Below are 20,612 nucleotides of genomic sequence, written 5' to 3' on the forward strand. Positions count from 1 at the left end.
GCTTAGTTTGTTTCTGTTTTTGTTTTTTTTTTTAGGTTCAATTGTTTATTGTCATTTTACTGTTCAGAGTTTTTGATCATCTTCTTTTCTTAGATAAGTCCCTTTAACATTTGATAAAATAAGGGCTTGGTGACGACGAACTCCTTTAACTTGACCTTGTCTGGGGAGCACTTTATCTGCCCTTCTAGTCTAAATGATAGCTTTGCTGGATGGGGTAATCTTGGATGTACCAAGGTCCTTGCCTTTCATGACTTTGAATCCCTCTTTCCAGCCTGTTCTTGCCTGAAAGATTTCTTTTGAGAAATCAGCTGATAATCTTATGGGAACTCCTTTGTAGGCAACTGTCTCCTTTTCTCTTGCTGCTTTTAAGATTCTCTCCTTATCTGTAATCTTGGGTAATATAACTATGATGTGCCTTGTTTTGCGCTTCCTTGGGTCCAACTTCTTTGGGACTCTCTGAGCTTCCTGGATCTCCTGGAAGTCCATTTCCTTTGCCAGATTGGGGAACTTCTGCTTCATTATTTTTTCAAATAAGTGTTCAATTTCTTGCTCTTCCTCTTCTCCTTCTGGCACCTCTATGATTCAGATGTTGGAACTTTTAAAGTTGTCCCAGAAGTTCCTAATCTCTCCTCATATTTTTGAATCCTTATTTCTTCATTCTGTTCTGGTTGAATGTTTGTTTATTCCTTCTGCTCCAAATCATTGATTTGATGCCTGGTTTCCTTCCCTTCACTGTTTGTTCCCTGTATACTTTTCTTTCACTTTGCATAGCCTTCACATTTTCCTCTATTTTGTGATCATACTCAACCAATTCTGTGAGCATCCTGATTACCAGCGTTTTGAACTGTATATCTGATAGGTTGCCTGTCTCTTCATTGCCTAGTTCTATTTTTGGAGCTTTGATCTGTTCTTTCATTTGGACCATATTTCTTTGTCTTGGTGCACTGGTTAGGTTGTAAGGGACAGAGCCTTAGGCATTCGCGAGGGTGGGCAACCCAGGTCACTGCATTGTGGCACTGTCTGTGGGGGAGGGGTCAGAGAGGGAACAGTGCTGCTTCCTCCACTCTTGGCAGCTTTCAGTCACTTCCCCTGCTACCCACAAGGAAATTGGGCCTTTCTACTGCTGATTCCCAGGTTGGAGGAATTGTGTATGTTCTAGGACCCCATGGGTCTCTCCAGTGGACTCTCCTGTGAGGCTGGGAGTTTCTCCCACCACTTGAAATCCCACAGAGTTTTATAACCAGATGTTTTGAGGCTTTCTTTTCCTACACTGGAACCCCTGGGTTGAGCGGTCTGTTTCACTTCCCAGTTACTTCTCCTGGCTTATCCACAGGTAAATGTGGGACTGTCCAGTCTACCAGCTGCTGCCTTGCCTGCCCGGTCCTCTGGCTGCCGCCTTGCTGCATGTCCTCTCCACCCTGGGTGCCCATCCCCGCCCCTACTATGGGTCTGGATAAATGTGTTTTCTTTAACTCCTTGATTGTTGGGCTTCCATACAGTTTGATTTTCTGGCAGTTCTGGTTATTATTTTTTTTTTGTTTTTAAATTTGTCATCCTTTTTGTTGTGAGAGGAGGCAAGGTGTATCTGTCTATGCCTCCATGTTGGCCAGAAGTCTTTCATATAAATTTTAAAATTGGCTTGTCATTTTTTTCAAAAATACCTGCTGGAATACACACTGGTAATGAATCTGTGGATGAGTTTGGGAAAATTGCCATCTTAACAATATTGAGTTTACTGATCCATGGACAAGATATATCTCTATTTATAGGTCTTTTACAATTTCAGCAATATTTTCTAGTCTTTAGCTTCTACAGTTTTATATATTTTCTTATGAAACACCTGTTTGTTTTTTTTTTGTTTTTTTTTTTTGCTAATGACAGTTTTTCTTTTCAATTTCAAACTGTTCTTTGCTAATATATAGAAATAAAGTAGATTCTAGTATATTGGTATGTTGTGACTTGGCTATTAATTCATTTATTAGCTTGATTTGCTTTTAAAATTTTTTAAAATTTATTTATTTTTGGAGAAAGGGAAGGAAAGGAGAAGGAGAGGAAGAGAAACATGGATGTGCGAGAGAAACACCCATCTCATACATGCCCTGATGGGGGACTGAACTTGAAGCCTAGGCATGTGCCCTGACTGGAAATTGATCTGATGACCTTTCCGTTTGCAGGATGAGCCCAACCCATTGAGCCACACTGGTCAGGGCTCTATATGCTTTTTTTGTATATTCTTTGGGGATTTATTACATAGGTAATTATACCATTTTTAGGTAGATTTTTTTTCTTGCTTTCCAATTTGTCTATCTTTTCTTTATTCCTTTCTGATTCTGATAGATTTTCAGATTTCAAAACAATTTTGTGTTTTTGGAATAAACCATCCCTTTTGACCATGATTTATTACCCTTTTTATAAAATGTTGGATTTAATTTGCTGATATTTTGTTAAGAATTTTTGTGTTTGTGGTGTGTAGTTTTCTTTTGTTGAAGTCTCTTTGTCTGATTTTGGTATTAGGTTAACGCTGGCCATATGCAATGAGTAGGGAAGCATCCCCTCCTCCTCCTCCTCTTCTTTTTTTTAATCATTTAAAAAAAATTAGTACTCTATTGCAGTTGTCCCAGTTTTTCCCCCTTTGCCCTCCTCCACCCATCCCACCTACCCCCACTCCCACAGTCAGTCACCACACTGTTGTTCATGTCTGTGGGTCATTCATACATATTCTTTGACTAGTCTCTTCCCCTTCTTCCACCATTATCCCTCCACGCCCCGCTTCTTTTTTGGAGAGTTTGTGTGTATTTCTTAATGTTTTGTTGAATGCACCATTGAAGCCTTCTGGGCCTGGGGTTTTCTTTGTTGGACATTTTAAACTATGAATTCAGTTTCTTTAACAGATACTGGGCTGTTCAGTATCTATTTGTGTTGTTCGTTTTTAAAATAAGTTCTTTTTTTAAAAAAAATTTTCTTTATTTAGTTTTTAGAGAGAGGGCAAGGGAGGGAGAAAGAAAGGGAGAGAAACATCAATGTGCCAGAGAAACATTGATTGGTTACCTCTTCTACAGTGCCAGCTGGACTTCTGGCCAGGCATGTGCCCTTACTGGGAATTGAACCAGTTACCTTTCGGTCTGCAGGCCAGTAGCTCGGTCCACTCAGCCACACCAGCCAGGGCTTTATTTGTTCTTTAATGAGCTTTGGCAGTTGGTGTCTTATAAAGTATTTGTTCAATCCAGGTTGTTGAATTTATTGGCATAAATTTTTTCATAATATTTCTTCCTTTTTAAAAAAATTATTTACTGATTTTAGAGAGAGAGAGACCTCAATTTGTATTTCCACTTATTTATGCATTCATTGGTTGCTTCTTGTATGCGTCCTGACTAGGAATTGAACCCATAACCTTGGCATGTCAGGGCGATGCTCTAACCAACTGAGCTACCTGGCCAGGGTCATAATTTTTCTTTCCTATCTTTTTAATGTCTGTAGAATCTGTAATGAGGTCTGTTCTTTTATATTTCTTTTTAAAATTAGGTTTTATTGATTATGCTACTACAGTTATCCCAGTTTTTCCCCCTTTACCTCCTCCACCTAGCCTGCCCTCCTACTCTTGCAGGCAATCCCCACACCATTGTACATGTCCATGGATCATGCCTGTATGTTCTTTGGCTACTCTATTTACTATGCTGAACTTTATATCCCCATGACTATGCTGTTACTACTAGTTTGTACTTTTTAATCCCTTCACCTTTTTCACCCATCCCTGCCGATCCTCCCTCATCTGGAAACCATCAAAATCTTCTCTGTATCTACAGTTCTGTTTCTATTCGGCTTGTTTGCTTATGTTGTATTTTAGATTCAATTGTTGATAGATATGTATGTATTGCCATTTTATTGTTCATATTTTTTATCTTTTTCTTAAATAAGTCCTTTAACATTTCATATAATAATGGTTTGGTGAGGATGAACTCCTTTAGTTTTTTCTTGTCTGGGAAGCTCTTTATCCACCCTTTGATTCTAAATGATAACTTTGCTAGGTAGAGTAATCTTGGTTGTAGTCCTTGCATTTCATGACTGTTTCTTGCCAATCCCTTCTAGCCTGCAGTTTCTTTTGGGATATCAGCTGAACTGTCTTATAGGAACAACCCTGTAGGTAACTAACTGCTTTTCTCATGCTGCTTTTTTATTCTTTGTCTTTAACCATTCGCATTTTATGTTTTTTACTTATTTCGTATTGTATTTTATTGATTATGCCATTACAGTTGTCCTGATTTTTCTCCCTTTGCCCTCCCTCCAGACAACATCCCCCACTCTCCCATACCATTCCCATACCATTATTCATGTCCATGGGTCATGCGTGTAAGTTCTTTGGCTACTCCATTTCCTGTACTGTACTTTACATCCCCATGGCTATTCTGTAACTACCTATTTGCACTTCTTCGTCCCCTACCTCTTCACCCATTCCCCAACACCCCCTCCCATCTGGCAACCATCAAAACTCTCTCTGTATCCATGATTCTGTCCCTGTTGTTCATGTGTGCTTAGTTTGTATTTTAGAATCAATTGTTGACAGATTTCTATTTTTTGCCATTTTAGTTTTCATAAGTTTGCTCTTCTTTTTCTTAAGTAAGCTCCTTTAACATTGCATGTAGTAATGGTTTGGTGATGGTGAACTCCTTTAGTTTTTCCTTGTCTGGGAAGCTTTTTATCTGTCCTTCAATTCTAAATGATTATCTTTGCTGGGTAGAGCAATCTTGGCTGTAGGTCCCTGCTTTTCATCACTTGGAATATTTCTTGCCAGTCCCTTCTAGCCTGCAGGGTTTCTTTTGAAAAATCAGCTGACAGACTTATGGGAACTCCCCTTTAGGAAACTAACTGCTTTTTTCTTGCTGCTTTTAAGATTTTCTCTTTATCTTTAACCTTTGGCATTTTAATTATGTGTCTTGGAGTGGGCCTCTTTGCATCCATCTTATTTGGGAATTTCTGTGGCGTCAAATTAGGGAAGTTTTCTTTAATTATTTTTTCAAATAGATTTCCAATTTCTTGCTCTTTCTCTTCTCCTTCTGGCACCTCTATTATGTTGGACCTCTTGAAATTGTCCCAGAGGCTGCTTATACTATCCTCATTTTGGGGGAGGGAGGGCTTTTTTTTTTTTTTCTTGTTGTTCTTGATTGTTTTTTGCTTCCTTATGTTCCAGCTCATTGGTTTGATTCTAGGGTTCATCCACTGTACTGTTGTTTCCCTGTAAATTGTTCTTTTTTTCAATTAGTGTATCCTCTGTTTCTTACTGGGTCTTTTTTATGCTGTTGAGGTCCTCACCAAGTTCCTTGAGCATCCTTATAACCAGTGTCTTAAACTCTGCATCTGATAGATTGCTTATCTCCCTTTTGTTTAGTTCTTTTAGTGGAGTTTTGATCTTTTCTTTCATTTGGGCCATGTTTCTTTGTCTCCTCATTTTGCACCCTCCCTGTGTTGGTGCCTAAATATTAGGTAGAGCTGCTATATCTCCCAGGCTTAATAGAGTGGCCTAATGTAGTAGGTGTCCTATAGGGTCCAGTGTCACAGCCTCCCTTATCACCCAAGCTGGGTACTCAAGATGTGGCCACCGTGTGGGCTGTGTACACCCTTCTCTTACAGTATAGACTTGATTGCTGTCAGCAGGTCAATGAGAAGGATTTACCTTCAGCTTCAAGGACTAGCTGTGACCACTCACCCCCATCCTCCAACAACCGTGGATGATAAGCTGTGCAGAGGTCCACTCCACAGAGCAGGACTTACTTTAGCAGGGTTCTGGTGTCGTCTGCGTCCACCTCTTGAGTGTGTTGTTTGTGGAAGTGGTTGGATGGTAGTGTTCCAATGTGGGCTGCAACTGTCCTTTGGGTATGCATGCTCTGGGGCTTCCTGGGATGTGCAGGCCAAGGTTAACTGCTGCCTGTGTTCTGTTCGGGGCCATTTGGCATAAGCTACAAAGTGATCTGCAGATGGCTGCTACTTGTGCTTGGCTTAGAGGTGCACCAGCAAGGCCAAACTGTGAACCAAGGCAGGATGCATATCCTGGGACCACTTAGGAAGAGGTATGGGGCATGATGAGGCCAGATGCTACTTGTTTGATAGGATTTAGGAAAATCTGACCCGTGAGCCAAGACATGCCCTTCCTAGGGAAAGCCACTGGAAATAACTTAGGTGGGCAGGAAAGTTGGGATGGGCAGAACCTCAGTGAATGATCAGGGTGGGGCAAACAGTGTGAGTCAGGTAGATGGAGTCTCAGATATGATGCCTGCCTGCCTGCTGGCTCTGGGGGTGGGGCTCAGAAAAGGAACAGTGGACTCTGCCAGCACTTTTGTCTGAGAGTAAGCTGCCCCCTCGTCAGTTTCTCCCCTTATGCTTCTGGTAGCTTTCAAGCTGCTGCCCTGGTGCTGGAGTGCAGAAGGAATGAGTCTGAGTAAGTCTGTGTGTGGGCCCTTTAAGAGGAACTGCCTAGGACTCCAGTGGTTTCTGTCTTCCACAGCCTCAGTTCCCACTGGTTTTTACAGCCAGAAGTTATGGGGACTTCTTTTCCTGGCACTGGAATCCTGGGCCGGGGGGGGGGGGGCTTGTGGTAGGGCTGAGACCTGTCACTTCCTGAGATATCCCTCCCAATTTTTTTTTTTTTTTTTTTAGAATTTTATTTTTCTTAATCTTTTAAAAAAGATTTTTTTAAAAATTTTATTTTTAGACAGAGGGAAAGGGAGGGAGAAAGACAGGAGAAAAACATCAATGTGTGGTTGCCTCTTGTGCGCCCCCTACTGGGGACCTGGCCCGCAACCCAGGCATGTATGCTGACTGGGAATCGAACCAGTGACCCTTTGGTTTGTAGGCCGATGCTCAGTCCACTGAGCCACACCAGCCAGGGCTCCCTCCCAAATTTTAACCACCACAGATGGATATAAGACCAGCCTGTCTGAGTGTCTGTGCCTCCTTCCATTCTTGATATGGCTCCTTTAGTTCCATAGTTGTTGGACTTAACGTTTAGCTTGATTTCTGATGGTTCCGAATAATGGTTTTTCTGTAATTTAGTTTTACTTTTGATATGGTTGTACATGAAGGCCAGCCATGTTTACCTAAGCTGCTGTCTTCTGTTCTTTTATTTCTGATACTGGTAATTTGTATCTGTTAATTATTATGCTAGAGGTTTTTCAGTATTGGTCTTTTCAAAAGACAAGCTTTTAGTTTCATTAATTTCTGTATTGTGTTTTGTGTTTCATTGATTTTTGCTGCTGTGTATGATTTTCTCCGGTCTGCTCCTTTTAGTTTAATTTGGTCTTTTTCTAGTTTCTTAAAGTAGAAGCTTAGATCACTGATTCGAAACTTTTATTATTTTCTAATAATGTTTAATGTGTCGATTTCTCTTTAAGCATTGCGTTAGCTGTGCCTTGCAACTCTTAAAATTTTTTTTTTAAATTGATTTTTAGAGAGAGAAGGGAAAGGGGACAGAGAGAGAGAAAAGGAGAGAGAAATACTGATTTGTTGTTCCACTTGTTTATGTGTTCATTGGTTGATTCTTGTATGTGCCCTGACCTGGGATCGAACCTGCAATCTTACCTTAACAGGATGGTGCTCTATCTAACTAAGCTGCCCCACCAAGGCCACAGATTTTGATATGTTATAATTTATTAACTTTATTTGACCATATTTTCTTTTTTACCTTGGGATATCTTATTTAGAAGTATGTTGTTTCATTTCCAAATATTTGGAGATTTTCCAGTTTTCTTTTTGTTAGTGATTTCTAATTTAATTACCCTCTGTTCAGACCATGCTTTGTATAATTTCAATCCTGTTATATTTATGGAGGTTTATCTTATGGTCCAGAATATAATTTTTATTGGTAGCTCTTTTATATCTATTAGAAAAGAATATGTATTCTGTTTTGAGCGGTGCTGTTCTGTAAGTGTCAATTGGGTCATGTTGATGATAGCATTGTTCAAGTCTTCTATTTTTACTAATTTTTTTGGTCTATTCTATCAGTTTTGAGAAAGGAATATTTAACTCTTCAGCTTTAATTGTGGATTGTCTACTTTTTTTTTCAGTTTTATCAGTTGTAGCTCTGTGTATTAAAACTGTTTTTAGGTGCAAGTTTCTCATACCATCATGCGTTGATTGTGTTTTGAGTGTTAAAGCAAACTTACATTTTTGGGATAAACCTATTTGGTCTTGACGTATTAGACTTTCAGCATACTGTTTGATTCCATTTCCTAATATATTGTTTAAGGTTGTTGTGTCTTTATGTATGAGAGTTATTTGCTATAGTTTTCTCTTTTTTTGTGCTGCCTTGTCATTTGTGGTTAAAGGGGCCATGGGGTGGGGAGCAGACAGTCCCAGTTAATGTGCAAGCACATGCTCTGATACTGCAGCTTGAGCCTGAGACAGGAGCTCAAAGGCAGTGCGTAATTTTCCTTTCTTATAATGCCCTTTTTTAAAATTGACTTGAGAGAGGGAGAGACATCAATTTGTTTTCCCACTTACTTATGTATTCATTGGTTGATTCTTGTATGTCCCTTGACAAAGCATCAACCCACAACCTTGGCATATGGAGACACCCTCTAACCAACTGTGTTACACTGCCTGTAATGTGTTTTTCATGTATTGGTATCAGGGTAATAAAATGAGTTTATAAAACTGGACTTACAAAATGAGTTTGGGAGTTTTACATTATTGTTTATTGTAAGATTGGTATTATTTCTTTCTTAAACGTTTTGTGAAAATTAACCAAGAAAGGTATCTAGGCTTGGAGTTTAATTTGTCAGAAGGTTTTTAAATTATGAATTAAGTTTCTTTAATAATTATAGTACTATTCAGATTTCCTATTTGTTTTTGTTTTGGTAAGTTGTGGTTTTCAAAGATTTGTACCATTTCTCTAAATTGTCAAATTTGTTGATATAAAGTTGTTTACAATATGCTTATTTTGTTGATGTTTGGCTAGAGACATCAATTTTATTAATCTTTTCAAAGAACCAACTCTTGGCTTTCTTGACTTTTTTTCTATTTAATATGTTTTATATTTCATTTTCTGGTCTTTATTATTTTCTAAAATTTACCTTGGGTTTGATTTGTTCTTTTCTAGCTTCTTGTAACATTTTTCAATCTGTGTTTATTCTTTTTGTTGTTGTTTAAAATTTTCTAATATGTGCATTTAAAGTTGTAACTTTCCCACTAAGCATTGCTTTAGATTTATTCTGCAACTTTTGATGTGTCATATTGTTTTCACTCCTCTTAATCCATTATTTCCAATGCATTATGATTTCTTCTTTGGGCTGTGGATTATTTAGAGATATGTTGCTTAATTTCCAAACATATGAGGATCTTTGTAGTTAAATTTATTTATTCATTTCTAGTAATTCCATGGTCGTCAAAGAACATACTCGGTATGATTCCTGACCTTTGAAAATTGTTGAAACTTGTTTAGCATATGGTGTTTTGTGTGCCCTTAAAATGAATATGTATTTTGTGGTTCTAAATATGTAGTTTAAGTCAAGTATAATGTTCTATAAATATCTGTAATCAGTTCAGGTTTGTTAATTGTTCAGCTCTTTTATGCCCTTACTGATTTCTTTGCTGTTATATTATTAATTGATATTTGTTTGTGGCTTTCACCCCTTTTCCTGTCAACCTTTGTTTTATTTGTTTAAGCTGTATTATCAGATACATAGAAATTTAGAATTATATGTTTCTATTAAATTGACTCATTTAGCATGAAATGTTCCTTTTTTACCTGTCTTTATCTTGCTTTAAAGTCTACTTTGTATTTGACGTTAGTATATGCATGGTATAAAGGTTTATATTCTTCTGTTTTCAACCTTTTTTTGTATCTTTGTATTTAAAACATATAAATAGCACAGAATTTTTTTTAAATACATCTGGTCTGAAAATTTTTGTCTATTAATTAGCTTGTATACTTCATTTGTAGTTACTGTAATTTCTGATATAGTTGAGTTTTCTTTCTTTTCTTTCTTTTGTTTTTAAATCATGTTTATTCTCTTAGAGTTGTCTCAATTTTTCCCCTCTCTGCCCTTCTTGATATAGTTGAGGTTTCTTTGGCGCTATCTCTTGCTTTTTTATTCTCTTTTCTTTCATTTGCATTAATCAAGTACTTTTATTTATCGTTTCTTTTAGCTTTTTCATTTTATGTTCTTCTACATGTTATCTTATAAATTAACAATATACAGCTTTGAAATTACTACAATTTGCCTCAAATTATTACTTTTACTACTTCCCAACAGTGCAAGAATTTTTCACAATTTTACTCTATATATTTATTCCTGCCTTTTATACTATTGATATTATATTTTACTTCCTCATATGTTTTAAACTGTAAAAGTCATTATTATTACTATTTTAACCAGTCAATATTCATTTGTTTATCACATAGTTAATCTTCTTGATGCTCTTGATTTATCCTGAAGTTCTTTGCCTCATCTGAGATAAATTTCTTCCTTTGAGATAATTTTTTCTACCTGTAAGAATTTCCTTTTGTATTTCATATAGACCTGGTCTGTCAATAATTTATTTCAGATTTGTATGTGGGGGGGGGTGGAAGTAATTTTAGTTTTGCCTTACTTTTTAAAGGTTATTTTTACTGGGCATAGAATTTTAGATTGCACTCTTTTTCCCCTAGCGTTTTGATTTTAATTTTTTAAATTTAATTTTATTTTTTAAAATTTATTTTAGAGAGAGAGAGAAACATTGATTTGTTGTTTCACCTATTCATGAAGGTTGTCTCTTGCATGTGTCATGGCTGCGGACCGAACCTGCAACCTTGGCATACTGGGATGATGCTCCAACCAGCTGAGCTGCCCAACCCAGCCCCCCTAGTACTTTTAGTTGCGTTTTATTTTATTCTGGTTTTATTGTTTAATTTTTTATTTTTCAATTACATTTTTATATTCAGTATTAATTTATATTCGTTTCAAGTGTATAACGTAGTGCCTAACGAGTCGTATACTTTACAAAGTGTTCCCCTGGATGTTTTAAGTACTCACCTGGCACCATACATTGTTATTACACTATTATTGACTATATTGCCTGTGCTGTACTTTACATCCACATGTGGTTTCCTTTGTTTTTATTGTAATGTTGGCTATTAGTTTTGTTATTTTGGTGATGTGTCTTTTTTCCTTTGGCTGCTTCTAATATATTTTCTGTTTTTCAGCATTTTGACTATTATTTGTCTAGTTTGCTTTTCTCTTTTTATCTGGTTAGGGTTTGTAGAGTTCCTTGAATGGGTGATTTGATACCTTTCATAAGTTTAAAAATTTGTCAGTTTTTTCCCCCTCTTCTTTTTCTTTATTTAGAGAATTTTATGAATTTATTTGAGCCAAACTGATGACAATTGCCAGGAAGCAAGACCTCAGTTTTCCTGTACATTTTCTTTTTTTCATGAAGAGGGCTTGGATTTTATCTCTTTTCCCTTTCCTGTGTTGGTTTTTTGTGTTGTTTTTTTTTAATTGCAGTTGACATACAATATTATATTCATTTCAGGTGTACAACATAGTGATTAGACATTTATATAACTTGTGAAGTGATTGCCATGATAAGTCTAGTACCCATCTGACACCATACATAGATATTACAATATTATTGACTGTATTCTTCCCTATGCTGTACTTTACACCTCCATGACTGTTTCTATGGCTGGCAATTTGTACGTCTTAATCACTTCACCTTTTTCACCCAACCCCCTCCCGTCTGGCAATCATCACTTTGTTCTCCATATCTATTAGTTTGTTTCTGCTTTGTTTGTTCATTTATTTTGATTTTTAGTTTCCACACATAAATGATATCATATATTATTTGTCTTTCTCTGTCTGACGTAGTTCACTTAGCATAATACCCTCTAGGTCCGTCCATGTTGTCACACATGGCAAGATTTCATTCTTTTTTATGGCTGAGTAATATTCCTCTATAGTGTATGTGTACCATATTTCCTATGCCCATTCATCCTGTCACCATTTTTTAATTATTACTTCTGTTCAATTCTCCTTTTCTCCTGGCATTCCAGTTAACTTTTATTACCTTATATTACAGCTTTTCACCGTGTCCCATATGTATTATGTCTTTTCTGTATATTCTTTTTATTCTTTTTTATTCATGCTTCAGTTTCTGCCATTCTATAGTCCAGTCTATTAATTCTCTATTTTGCTGTGGTCTAATCTATTGCATCCATGGGGGGGTGTGTGCGTGCATGCGTGTGTGTGTGTCCGTGTCCTGTCCGTCCGTCCTTTGAGATCACCTGGCCAGAGCTGTCTGACTCAGCTATCACCAGAAAGTAACCAGGCCCAGAACAAGTCGGCCTCTGAATGGTTGATAGTGTGTGGATGTTTTTTTTTAATCCTCACTTGAGGATATGTTTTGGCGGCGGGGGGTGGGGGGGGATTAATCAGTTAATCAGGGGCTGTGTGTGGATTCTTGATTTTGTGCAGGAAAGATCTTATAACACCAGTCTAGGTGATTTTGAGAGTGTATATATTAAAGCTGGGGGCAGTGAAACAAAGGAAGGATTAAGGTAGAGAGAAGCAGCAGCAAGAGAGAACCTGGTGGTGCTCTGCTTTGGTTCCCTAGAAACACTATAGGAAATAAGTGGGCCACGGAAGGGCTGCTGTTAGCTCACTGAAAAGAAAGGAGGCCTTGGCAAAGGGGGTAAGGCCAGGATGAGCTGCTGCCTGTTGCTCTCCTGATTGCAAGTCTTGTGGGAACCCTCAGCATTTACGAGACGCGTGCCTGGGTGGGGAAGAAAGGTGTGGGTGTGCCCCAGAGAGAGCCCACTTGTTAAATTTTTAATGCCAGTTTAGTACTGTGGATTCTATGCCTCTGGTAAAATTTTCTACCTTTTTTTGAATATATTAATCATAATTATTTAAAAATTCTATCAAATACCTGACTCACTTGTAGTTCTTTTATTCTCTTCCCTCCCCTCCGCCACCCCTTGTTCTCCTTGTTTTGGCATTTTGGTTCTGTTTCAGCATGTTAGAATTTTTTATTCAATCTTGACATTGTAGATGAAAAGTTCTAGAGGCTTTGGGTTTTTTATCTTCCTCAAAAGAGGGTTATGTTTTCCTCTGGGAGGCAAATAATTTTGGAAGATCACCTAAATTCTGCCACGGTTAGGTTTTATCCCGTGCATTTGGATTTTAGCGACCTAGCCACTTTCTTCTGCTGGGTTTTATGGAGTGAACTCTATGAATGCATGGTTTATGTATCAACCAGAGTCTTATGACGAGTTTGAACGGAGGCTTTTGGGGGCCCATTTATCCTTGGTTTCCTTTGAAGAATTTATCCCTCAATCTTAGCCCCTTAGGTAACCCTAAATCTCTAGTTTCTTAGCTAAGCAAGACTGCTGCTTTCAGCTTGGGTCTTCATGTGCTTCCTTTCTCTAAAGAATCACAACTCTTCGCCCTGGAAAGGTGGCTTTGTTGGTTGGAGCACTGTCCCACATACCAAAGGTTGTGGGTTTGATTCCTGGTCAGGGCACATACCTGGGTGGTGGGTTCCATCCCTGGTCGGGGAACCTGCGAAAGGCAACCAATCAGTGTTTCTCTCACATCAGTTTTTCTCTCTCTTTCACTCTGTCTCTTTCCCTTACCCTTCTTCTCCCTCTACAAAGCAACAACAACAACAAAAAAATATCCTTGGGTGAGGATAAGAAAAAGAAGAATCACAACTCCTCAGATCCTCTCTGTAGGGTTTGTTCTCCAGTGTCTACAGATGTTTGTATATATTTTATTCACTTTTACATAGTTTATATAGTTATATAATTGCTTTTGTCAGGAAGGTTGTTTTATTCCTAATTTTTTAATTGATTTTTTTTTTTTAAGAGAGAGAGGAAGGGGGAAAAGAGGGAGAGAGAGACATTGATTTGATGTTCCACTTATTTTTGCATTCATTTGTTCATTCTTGTATGTGTTCTGATCGGGGATTGAACCCACAACCTTGGTGTGTTGGGATGGTGCTCTAACCAACAGAGCTACCTGGCCAGGGTGGGAAGGTTTTATCTAATAAAAAATTCACTGTTCTGGCCGTAATCAGAAGTCCCGTGTGTGTGTTTTTGACAGGGATTTTAAGCAACTGTTTTCATACATCAAAACAACTTTGGTGATTTAGATATCATAGAAACCACCCATATTTTTACTGACTTCATCTACTTTACACACATATATATATACTTTCACTTTTGTGAATATATCATTAGATCTACTTCTCAGGGAATATCTTTTTATTCACTTTTCTCATGGAAGAAAAATTAGATTTTCTTCTTTATATTTTCCAGTCTTATAGAGGTTTTCTTTTTAAATATTTTAATTTCAGCTCTTTAGAATTCTTAGAGTCAATGATATCTGAATATTTTAAAAGTAAGATAAAGGATTAGTTCTACACAGAATAAGATTTGAATTATCTGTTCTCTTGGATTGTCTGTACAATGTGTTGGATTTTGAACATACTAGATTTTCTTTACAGACACATATTTTCAAATAAACTCATTAAAATCAGATATCAAAGGAGATATTTGTGTTGTAATTCAGACATTGTGTTGTTTAATCCCACAGTGCTTACTTTGATTTCATATTTATACGTTAGCCATTCTAAATGGAATTATGCTAACTCTGAAGGTTTTTCCATGAAAAAATATTGTCTTCAGTGAGTTTTATTTCCACTTTAAATTTATGATAATTTTTCTTCCCAATTCATTTAAAATACTTTCCAAATTTCAGTTTTTATTACATTTTTATTGGGGCTAAATGTTTTTCAGTGTAGTGCTTTCTTTTTTTAAAAAAAAAGTATTTATTTATTTATTTTTAGAGGGAGGGGAGGGAGGAAAAGAGGGAGAGAAACATCAGTGTGTGGTTGGCTCTTGCACGCTACTGACTGCCCCCCACCCCAGCCCCCACCCCTGGAACGGGCCTGCAATCCAGGCTTGTGCCCTGACTGGGAGTTGAACCAGTGACCCCTTGGTTTGCAGGCCAGCAATCAGTCCGCTTTCTTTCGCATCTGTCACTTTGTTGGGGTACACTTCAAATCAGTTTATTTCTGTTGAAGTTACATGAAGTTACATGTGTATGTTTTACATCTACCTTTTTATTCATAAAAGTCATCAGAAAAATTTTCATATTAGAAATTCTTTGTAGACCTTTTTTACTTGTTTTTCCCCACATTCCTTAAAAAGACAGTTTTTAATGGCTGAGTTATATTCTAGTGTATGAATGTACCAATGTTCAGTTAAACATTCCTTTGATAAAGTACGTTTAGGTATTTGCCATATTTTTGCTAAAATAACTAATGTTCAAATTAATAACTTGATTATTAATTCCTCCAGTCTTTTCATGTCTTATTATCTCCTTAAGAATTATTGGATTGAAAGTTATAAACATCAAATTCAAGTGCAAAAGAAATTGTTTGAAGTTACTAATAATTTTCACTTAGTAAATACTACCAGGGTGCAGCTTGAAGGTCTTTTTAAACAGTGATGACCAATTTAACATTAATCTTCCCTAATCCCTGGTTTTCAGATAGTAGCTGACCAAAAGTATCAGAGAGATGAGAACCTCATTTTGGTGTTTCATGATCATTTATTTCAAGATTTACTAAGGAAGTTTTTCCCTTTCTCTGGTTATGTATTCCTTCCTTTCCAAAGAATAGAGATACTTTGTACCTTTTTTATTTGTATAGTCCAGAGTGGAGTTTTTTAAAATTGGTTTGCTCCTTGTTTTTATCTTTTCTCTGCTGAATAGTTTAATAATTATGATAAATTACATTTGTATAATGTTTCATTGGTTATATGGTATTTTGATTATATATCACTTAACTTAATCTCCATGGTTTCCCTGATGGGAAAAATCTGAATTTTACTAGAGAAAGGAGTGAGACTCTATTGCCAAGGTTACCCCATTAAGTTGTAGAACTAACTGGGCCACAAACCCAGGGTTGTCGATGTATTATCTGGGCAACATAGAGTACTAATTAAGATTCTAGAGCTAGAGTGCTTGGCTTCAAAAAATGGCTCTGTCATTACTAGCTCTTGGGAAAGTTTCTTATCTCTTTTCCTCAGTTTTTTCATCTCTACAATGGGAAAAAGAATAGTCTCCATTTAATAAGGTCTACACACTTTAATATGTATAAAGTATGTAGAAGACTGTCTGACATAAAATAAATATTCAGTGAAGGTTAGCTATTATTACTGTGACAGTTCTACCACCTCCACCATTGCTACTACTACCACATTATAGTCTTTGATTTCCAGAGCCAGACAGCTGGCAGCTTCTTTTTCTTTTATAAGGTTGCCTTTTGGGGTTAAGTTCCGGGAGCAATTATTTTGGAGATTCTGGTGAAGTTCTTGGTTTATTTGCAGAAGAGCAAGACATTGAAGAAAGTGAGAAAAGGCAGAAAAAGAAAAAGGGTACCAAGAGGAAGCGAGATGGGAGGGGTCAAGAAGAAGGGACTTTGGCTTATGACCCCAAACTGGATGATATGCTTGATCGTACCTTAGAGGATGGCGCCAAGCAGCACAACTTGACAGCAGTCAATGTGCGAAACATCCTTCATGTGAGTAAGACTGGGACAGCGATGTAATTGGAATGGAAATTTTTTATGGGAAGCAAATAAAAGTACTCAGAAAATTCTTGACTCGTGATATGTGGATTACTAATTTTGTGAGTTACCTATGGCAAAACATTTTACGTTTCAAGGTAACTTCCTTTTTGCACTCAGCACAAGTTTGAAATCTAAACACATGTTAAAGAAGAGCTTAACTGGGAAGATAAACAGTTCTGCTTTTTTCCACTGATTTGATTGTTTACTGTATTATTTATCAGATTTGAAGATGAAAATGTTCCCATTGCATTTACTCTCTTGTGGGTTAATATGCCTGAAAAGATGTCCAGTTAACATTACTTTGCACTTTTGCAAATACTGTTCTTCGATATGTAGCAACACAACTATTTACAAAGCCTTTGTTGTTTATTACTGTTTCTCTTAAGCATATAGTAACCTCACAATCTCTGTTTATGGAAACCATTCCTATTCCCTGTAACAGCTAATAAGATTGGTCCATTTGCTGCTACATTGCTTGAAGCTGTGTTTTTGTCCAAAACTTAGTAGTTTGCTTTCTGTTGCCTTGCATTACTCCAGTCTGCAGCCGTTCAAAGCTGTTCTCATTTGTCTTTATATATGTCGAGCAGAATTACAGAGAGGTGAGTATTATCTAGATGACACATCTTTATTGCATGATGTGAAATTTCATCTTTCTCCAGGAAGTAATCACAAATGAACATGTGGTAGCGATGATGAAAGCAGCCATCAGTGAGACAGAAGATATGCCAATGTTTGTGAGTAGCTGATTGTCAATTTTTAATGTCATGGACTAGAGCTAACTATCAACTGGCTAAGTGTAGGAGGCCACTTGGCAGTCTAAATAGTTTGACAGTTGGGGGTAAAGTTAGCATCTCAAAACCAAAAAATCACAATGATTTTTATTGTCTCTTTTCTTCTCATTTTCCCCTTTTTAGGAGCCCAAAATGACACGCTCTAAACTTAAGGAAGTGGTGGAAAAAGGAGTGGTGGGTGTTCTGTTTTTCCTCTATTGTTTATTTAAGTTGGTAAATAAGATTAATTTCAGGTTATTTCTAGGGAAAAAAACATAGGAAAAATTTACTGTGGTCTGGGTTTGCTTTCTTAAAGATTTGAAAGACAGATAAAGACTATATAAAATCATTTCATAGTTTTTTATTTTAGTTGATTTGGAAATACTGATTTCTTTGGAGGTAGTAGATAGAGAACCATTTAGAGTTGTTGAAAGCAATGAGAGGAGTCAGTTTTCCTATTCATGTTGTTTGTGGCAGTGTTTAGAGTAGTATTTTTCAAAGCGAGTCCCAAGGACCATGTGCATCAACATTACCCAGGTGTGGGTTCCCAGGAGTGCTTATAAGAATGAACATTCTTGGGCTCACCTCAGACCTAGATGTTACATTCGGACCCGTGGGTAGGGCCTGGGAATATGTATTGTTGAAAACATAGTAGGGTTTTTTTTTTTCCTTTTAAGATTTTATTCACCTGTTTTTAGAGAGGGAGAGAGAGGGAGAGAAACGTTGATCATCTGTCTTCCACACACCCCCAGCCAGGAACCTGGCCTGAAACCCAGTCATGGGCCCTGACTGGGGATCAAACTGGCAACCTCCCAGTTTGCAGGTGGGCACTCGGTTTATGAGCCACAACAGCCAGGGCCATACTAGTTTGTTCTCTTGCACACAAAAGTATGAGAACCACTTGAAGACTTCTGAAGTATTTTGATATCGCAGGGTCTTCAATGCTTGGAAACACGTTACATCCTGATTAACAACCAACACTTGCCTAGTTCGTGCTTACCTTCTGTGACAATGCAGGTGATAGTTCTGAGGGAGTCCATTCTATCTCCGATAGTAAGAAAGGTGACCCAAGATGCATATTATAGTTTTTGTCTGATTCTCTGGTTCAGTTCCTTGCCACCCTGTATAAGAAATGCCTATTCCTCTTCCACATGACCTTTCCTCTAATTGAAGAAAACTAGTATGTCTTTTTGTAACATTCTTTTCTTGCTAAGCATCCTCCAATTTTTTATTGGTCCTTGTGTGACAATTCTTTTTATTCCTTTACCAGACAACCTTTTCTTCTGACTGTGCCTAGTTTGTCTGTATTCTTTTAAAAGTATGCCAAAAGTGAAATCTCCTGCTCCAGATGTGATTTAACTAGTACAGATTAAGGTTAGGTTATCCCTTCAGTGTTCCAGATGCCATATTTCTCTTTCTTAAGAAATAATTTTTATTGATTTTATTTATTTTTTATTTTAATTTAATTTTATTTATTTACTTTTAGAGAGAGGGGAAGGGAGGGAGAAAGAGAAGGAGAAAAACATCAATGTGCTAGAGATTTGGTTACCCCTCACACACGCACAACTGGGGCCCTGGCCCACAACCGAGGCATGTGCCCTGGCTGGGGATCGAACTGGTGACTTTTCAGTTTGCAGGCTGGCTCCACTGAGCCACACTAGCCAGGGCTTATTTATTGATTTTAGAGAAAGAGAAGGAGGAGGGAGGAGAGAGAAACATTGATTTGCTGTTCTACTTATTCATGCATTCATTGGTGGTTTCTTATACGTACCCTGACCAGGGATCAAACATGCAACCTTGGCATATCCGGACAATGCACTAACCATTGGAGCTACTTGGCCAGGACCCCATATTTCTCTTAATGCAGCCTGAGTTTGCATTGGCCTTTCTTTTGACAACCACATCATATTTTCTTATTTAATCGACTAAACCTTGGTTGTATCAAGTGAAACATCACCTTTCTCCAGGAAATACACAAATGAACATGTGGTAGCTATGATGAAAGCAGCCATCATTGACACAGAATTATATGAAGTCTGCCTGATACATAGTGTATAATTAACATTAATTCCATGTTTGATTTGGAGTAAAAGACCAAGGAAATCAGGCTCTGGATTGTTTATCAACCATGAATACAGGTATAGAGAAGTTGAACAACCCAAGACTATTGTTTATTAGTTTACGTGGGAGAGCAGGATTAGTCCTGCTTGCTTTTTTTTAGATTTTGACTTTTTTCTTTATCCTCATCCTAGGATATATTTATTGATTTTAGGGAGAGAGAGAAAAACAAAGATGCGACAGAAACATTGATTGGTTGCTTCCCATAAGTGTCCTGACCCTGGGGATTGAATCTGTAACTTAGCTCTGCCCTGAATGGGAATTGAACCTTTACCTTTTGGTATGTGGGATGATGCTCCAACCAACTGGGCCACTTGGCTGGGGCCTTCTTGCTTCTTAATGCTTAATGGTAGACTGATTCCAGTTTACTTCCAGATGCTGCCTTGCCTTCCTGATGGATTGACAATAGGGAAACTGGTTCAGAAACAAATATGGGAAAGGCTGTGGCCTTGAATTATATCATTCCCTTTACACACTGAACAGGCCTAGCTACGTAGAGCTAGATAAGTGGCCAGAACATGGTGGGGCTGAGGAGATGTGGAAAACCTGAGGTTCCTGTAGAGAAAGAACCTAGTGACCTGTTGGATTTGTTCATAAGATGATTTTGATTGGGTCACAAGTAAATGGTCAAGAAGTTTTATACTACAGTGTCACTTTGCTAGTATTGTGTAGGAGCTTTAAGGAATTCTTTAAAAAACTTTTCCCCCTAACTCTGCTATTTTTAAGAAATGCAAAACGTTGAATGAATTTAGTGATTCTGTAGTCCATCTAGATTTAACAATTGTAAAATTTTACTATATTTGCTTTCTGACTGTCTGTAGCTATTGTTTTTTTTTGTTTATTATTTGACACCTTGACACTTCACCCTTTCATAAGAACTTTTTATGGCTGGCTTTTTGGAGACATACTTATAGTAGATTTATGTAATTGATTACACAAAAAAATACTAATGTCAAAAGGCTACTATCACCTAAAATACTGTAGTTTATAAATAATTTTCACATCCATTATTTCATGTGAACCTAAGCTGTGATATAGAGTAAGCAAGACAGACAGAGAGTCTTACTGGGTTTAAGGCAGAAATGCTAAAGATGGAAATAGATTCTTCTCTCCTTTTCT

At 37.3% G+C, this 20,612-nt stretch overlaps 1 protein-coding gene and 1 non-coding gene across 4 annotated transcripts in view; one reads left to right on the plus strand and one right to left on the minus strand.

Annotated features, from left to right (window-relative positions):
* The window catches only part of GON4L (gon-4 like), an 81,419-nt gene that overhangs the window by 12,566 nt on the left and 48,241 nt on the right, over positions 1-20,612 (plus strand). For all 3 annotated transcript variants that reach the window (XM_054563132.1, XM_054563133.1, XM_054563134.1), the window contains 3 exons: positions 16,364-16,557; positions 17,265-17,339; positions 17,520-17,570. In XM_054563132.1, the coding sequence (XP_054419107.1) occupies positions 16,364-16,557; positions 17,265-17,339; positions 17,520-17,570 (320 nt within the window). The remainder of the gene's footprint in view (positions 1-16,363; positions 16,558-17,264; positions 17,340-17,519; positions 17,571-20,612) is intronic.
* On the minus strand, positions 8,295-8,411 carry LOC129062507 (small nucleolar RNA SNORA76). Its single transcript, XR_008528293.1, has one exon. It is a non-coding gene; the product is annotated as a small nucleolar RNA SNORA76 (small nucleolar RNA).

The sequence above is a fragment of the Pteronotus mesoamericanus genome, unplaced genomic scaffold (genome assembly GCF_021234165.1).
Source record: "Pteronotus mesoamericanus isolate MK-2021 breed Mesoamerican mustached bat unplaced genomic scaffold, CSHL_Meso_final scaffold_705, whole genome shotgun sequence".
Classification (NCBI taxonomy): domain Eukaryota; kingdom Metazoa; phylum Chordata; class Mammalia; order Chiroptera; family Mormoopidae; genus Pteronotus; species Pteronotus mesoamericanus.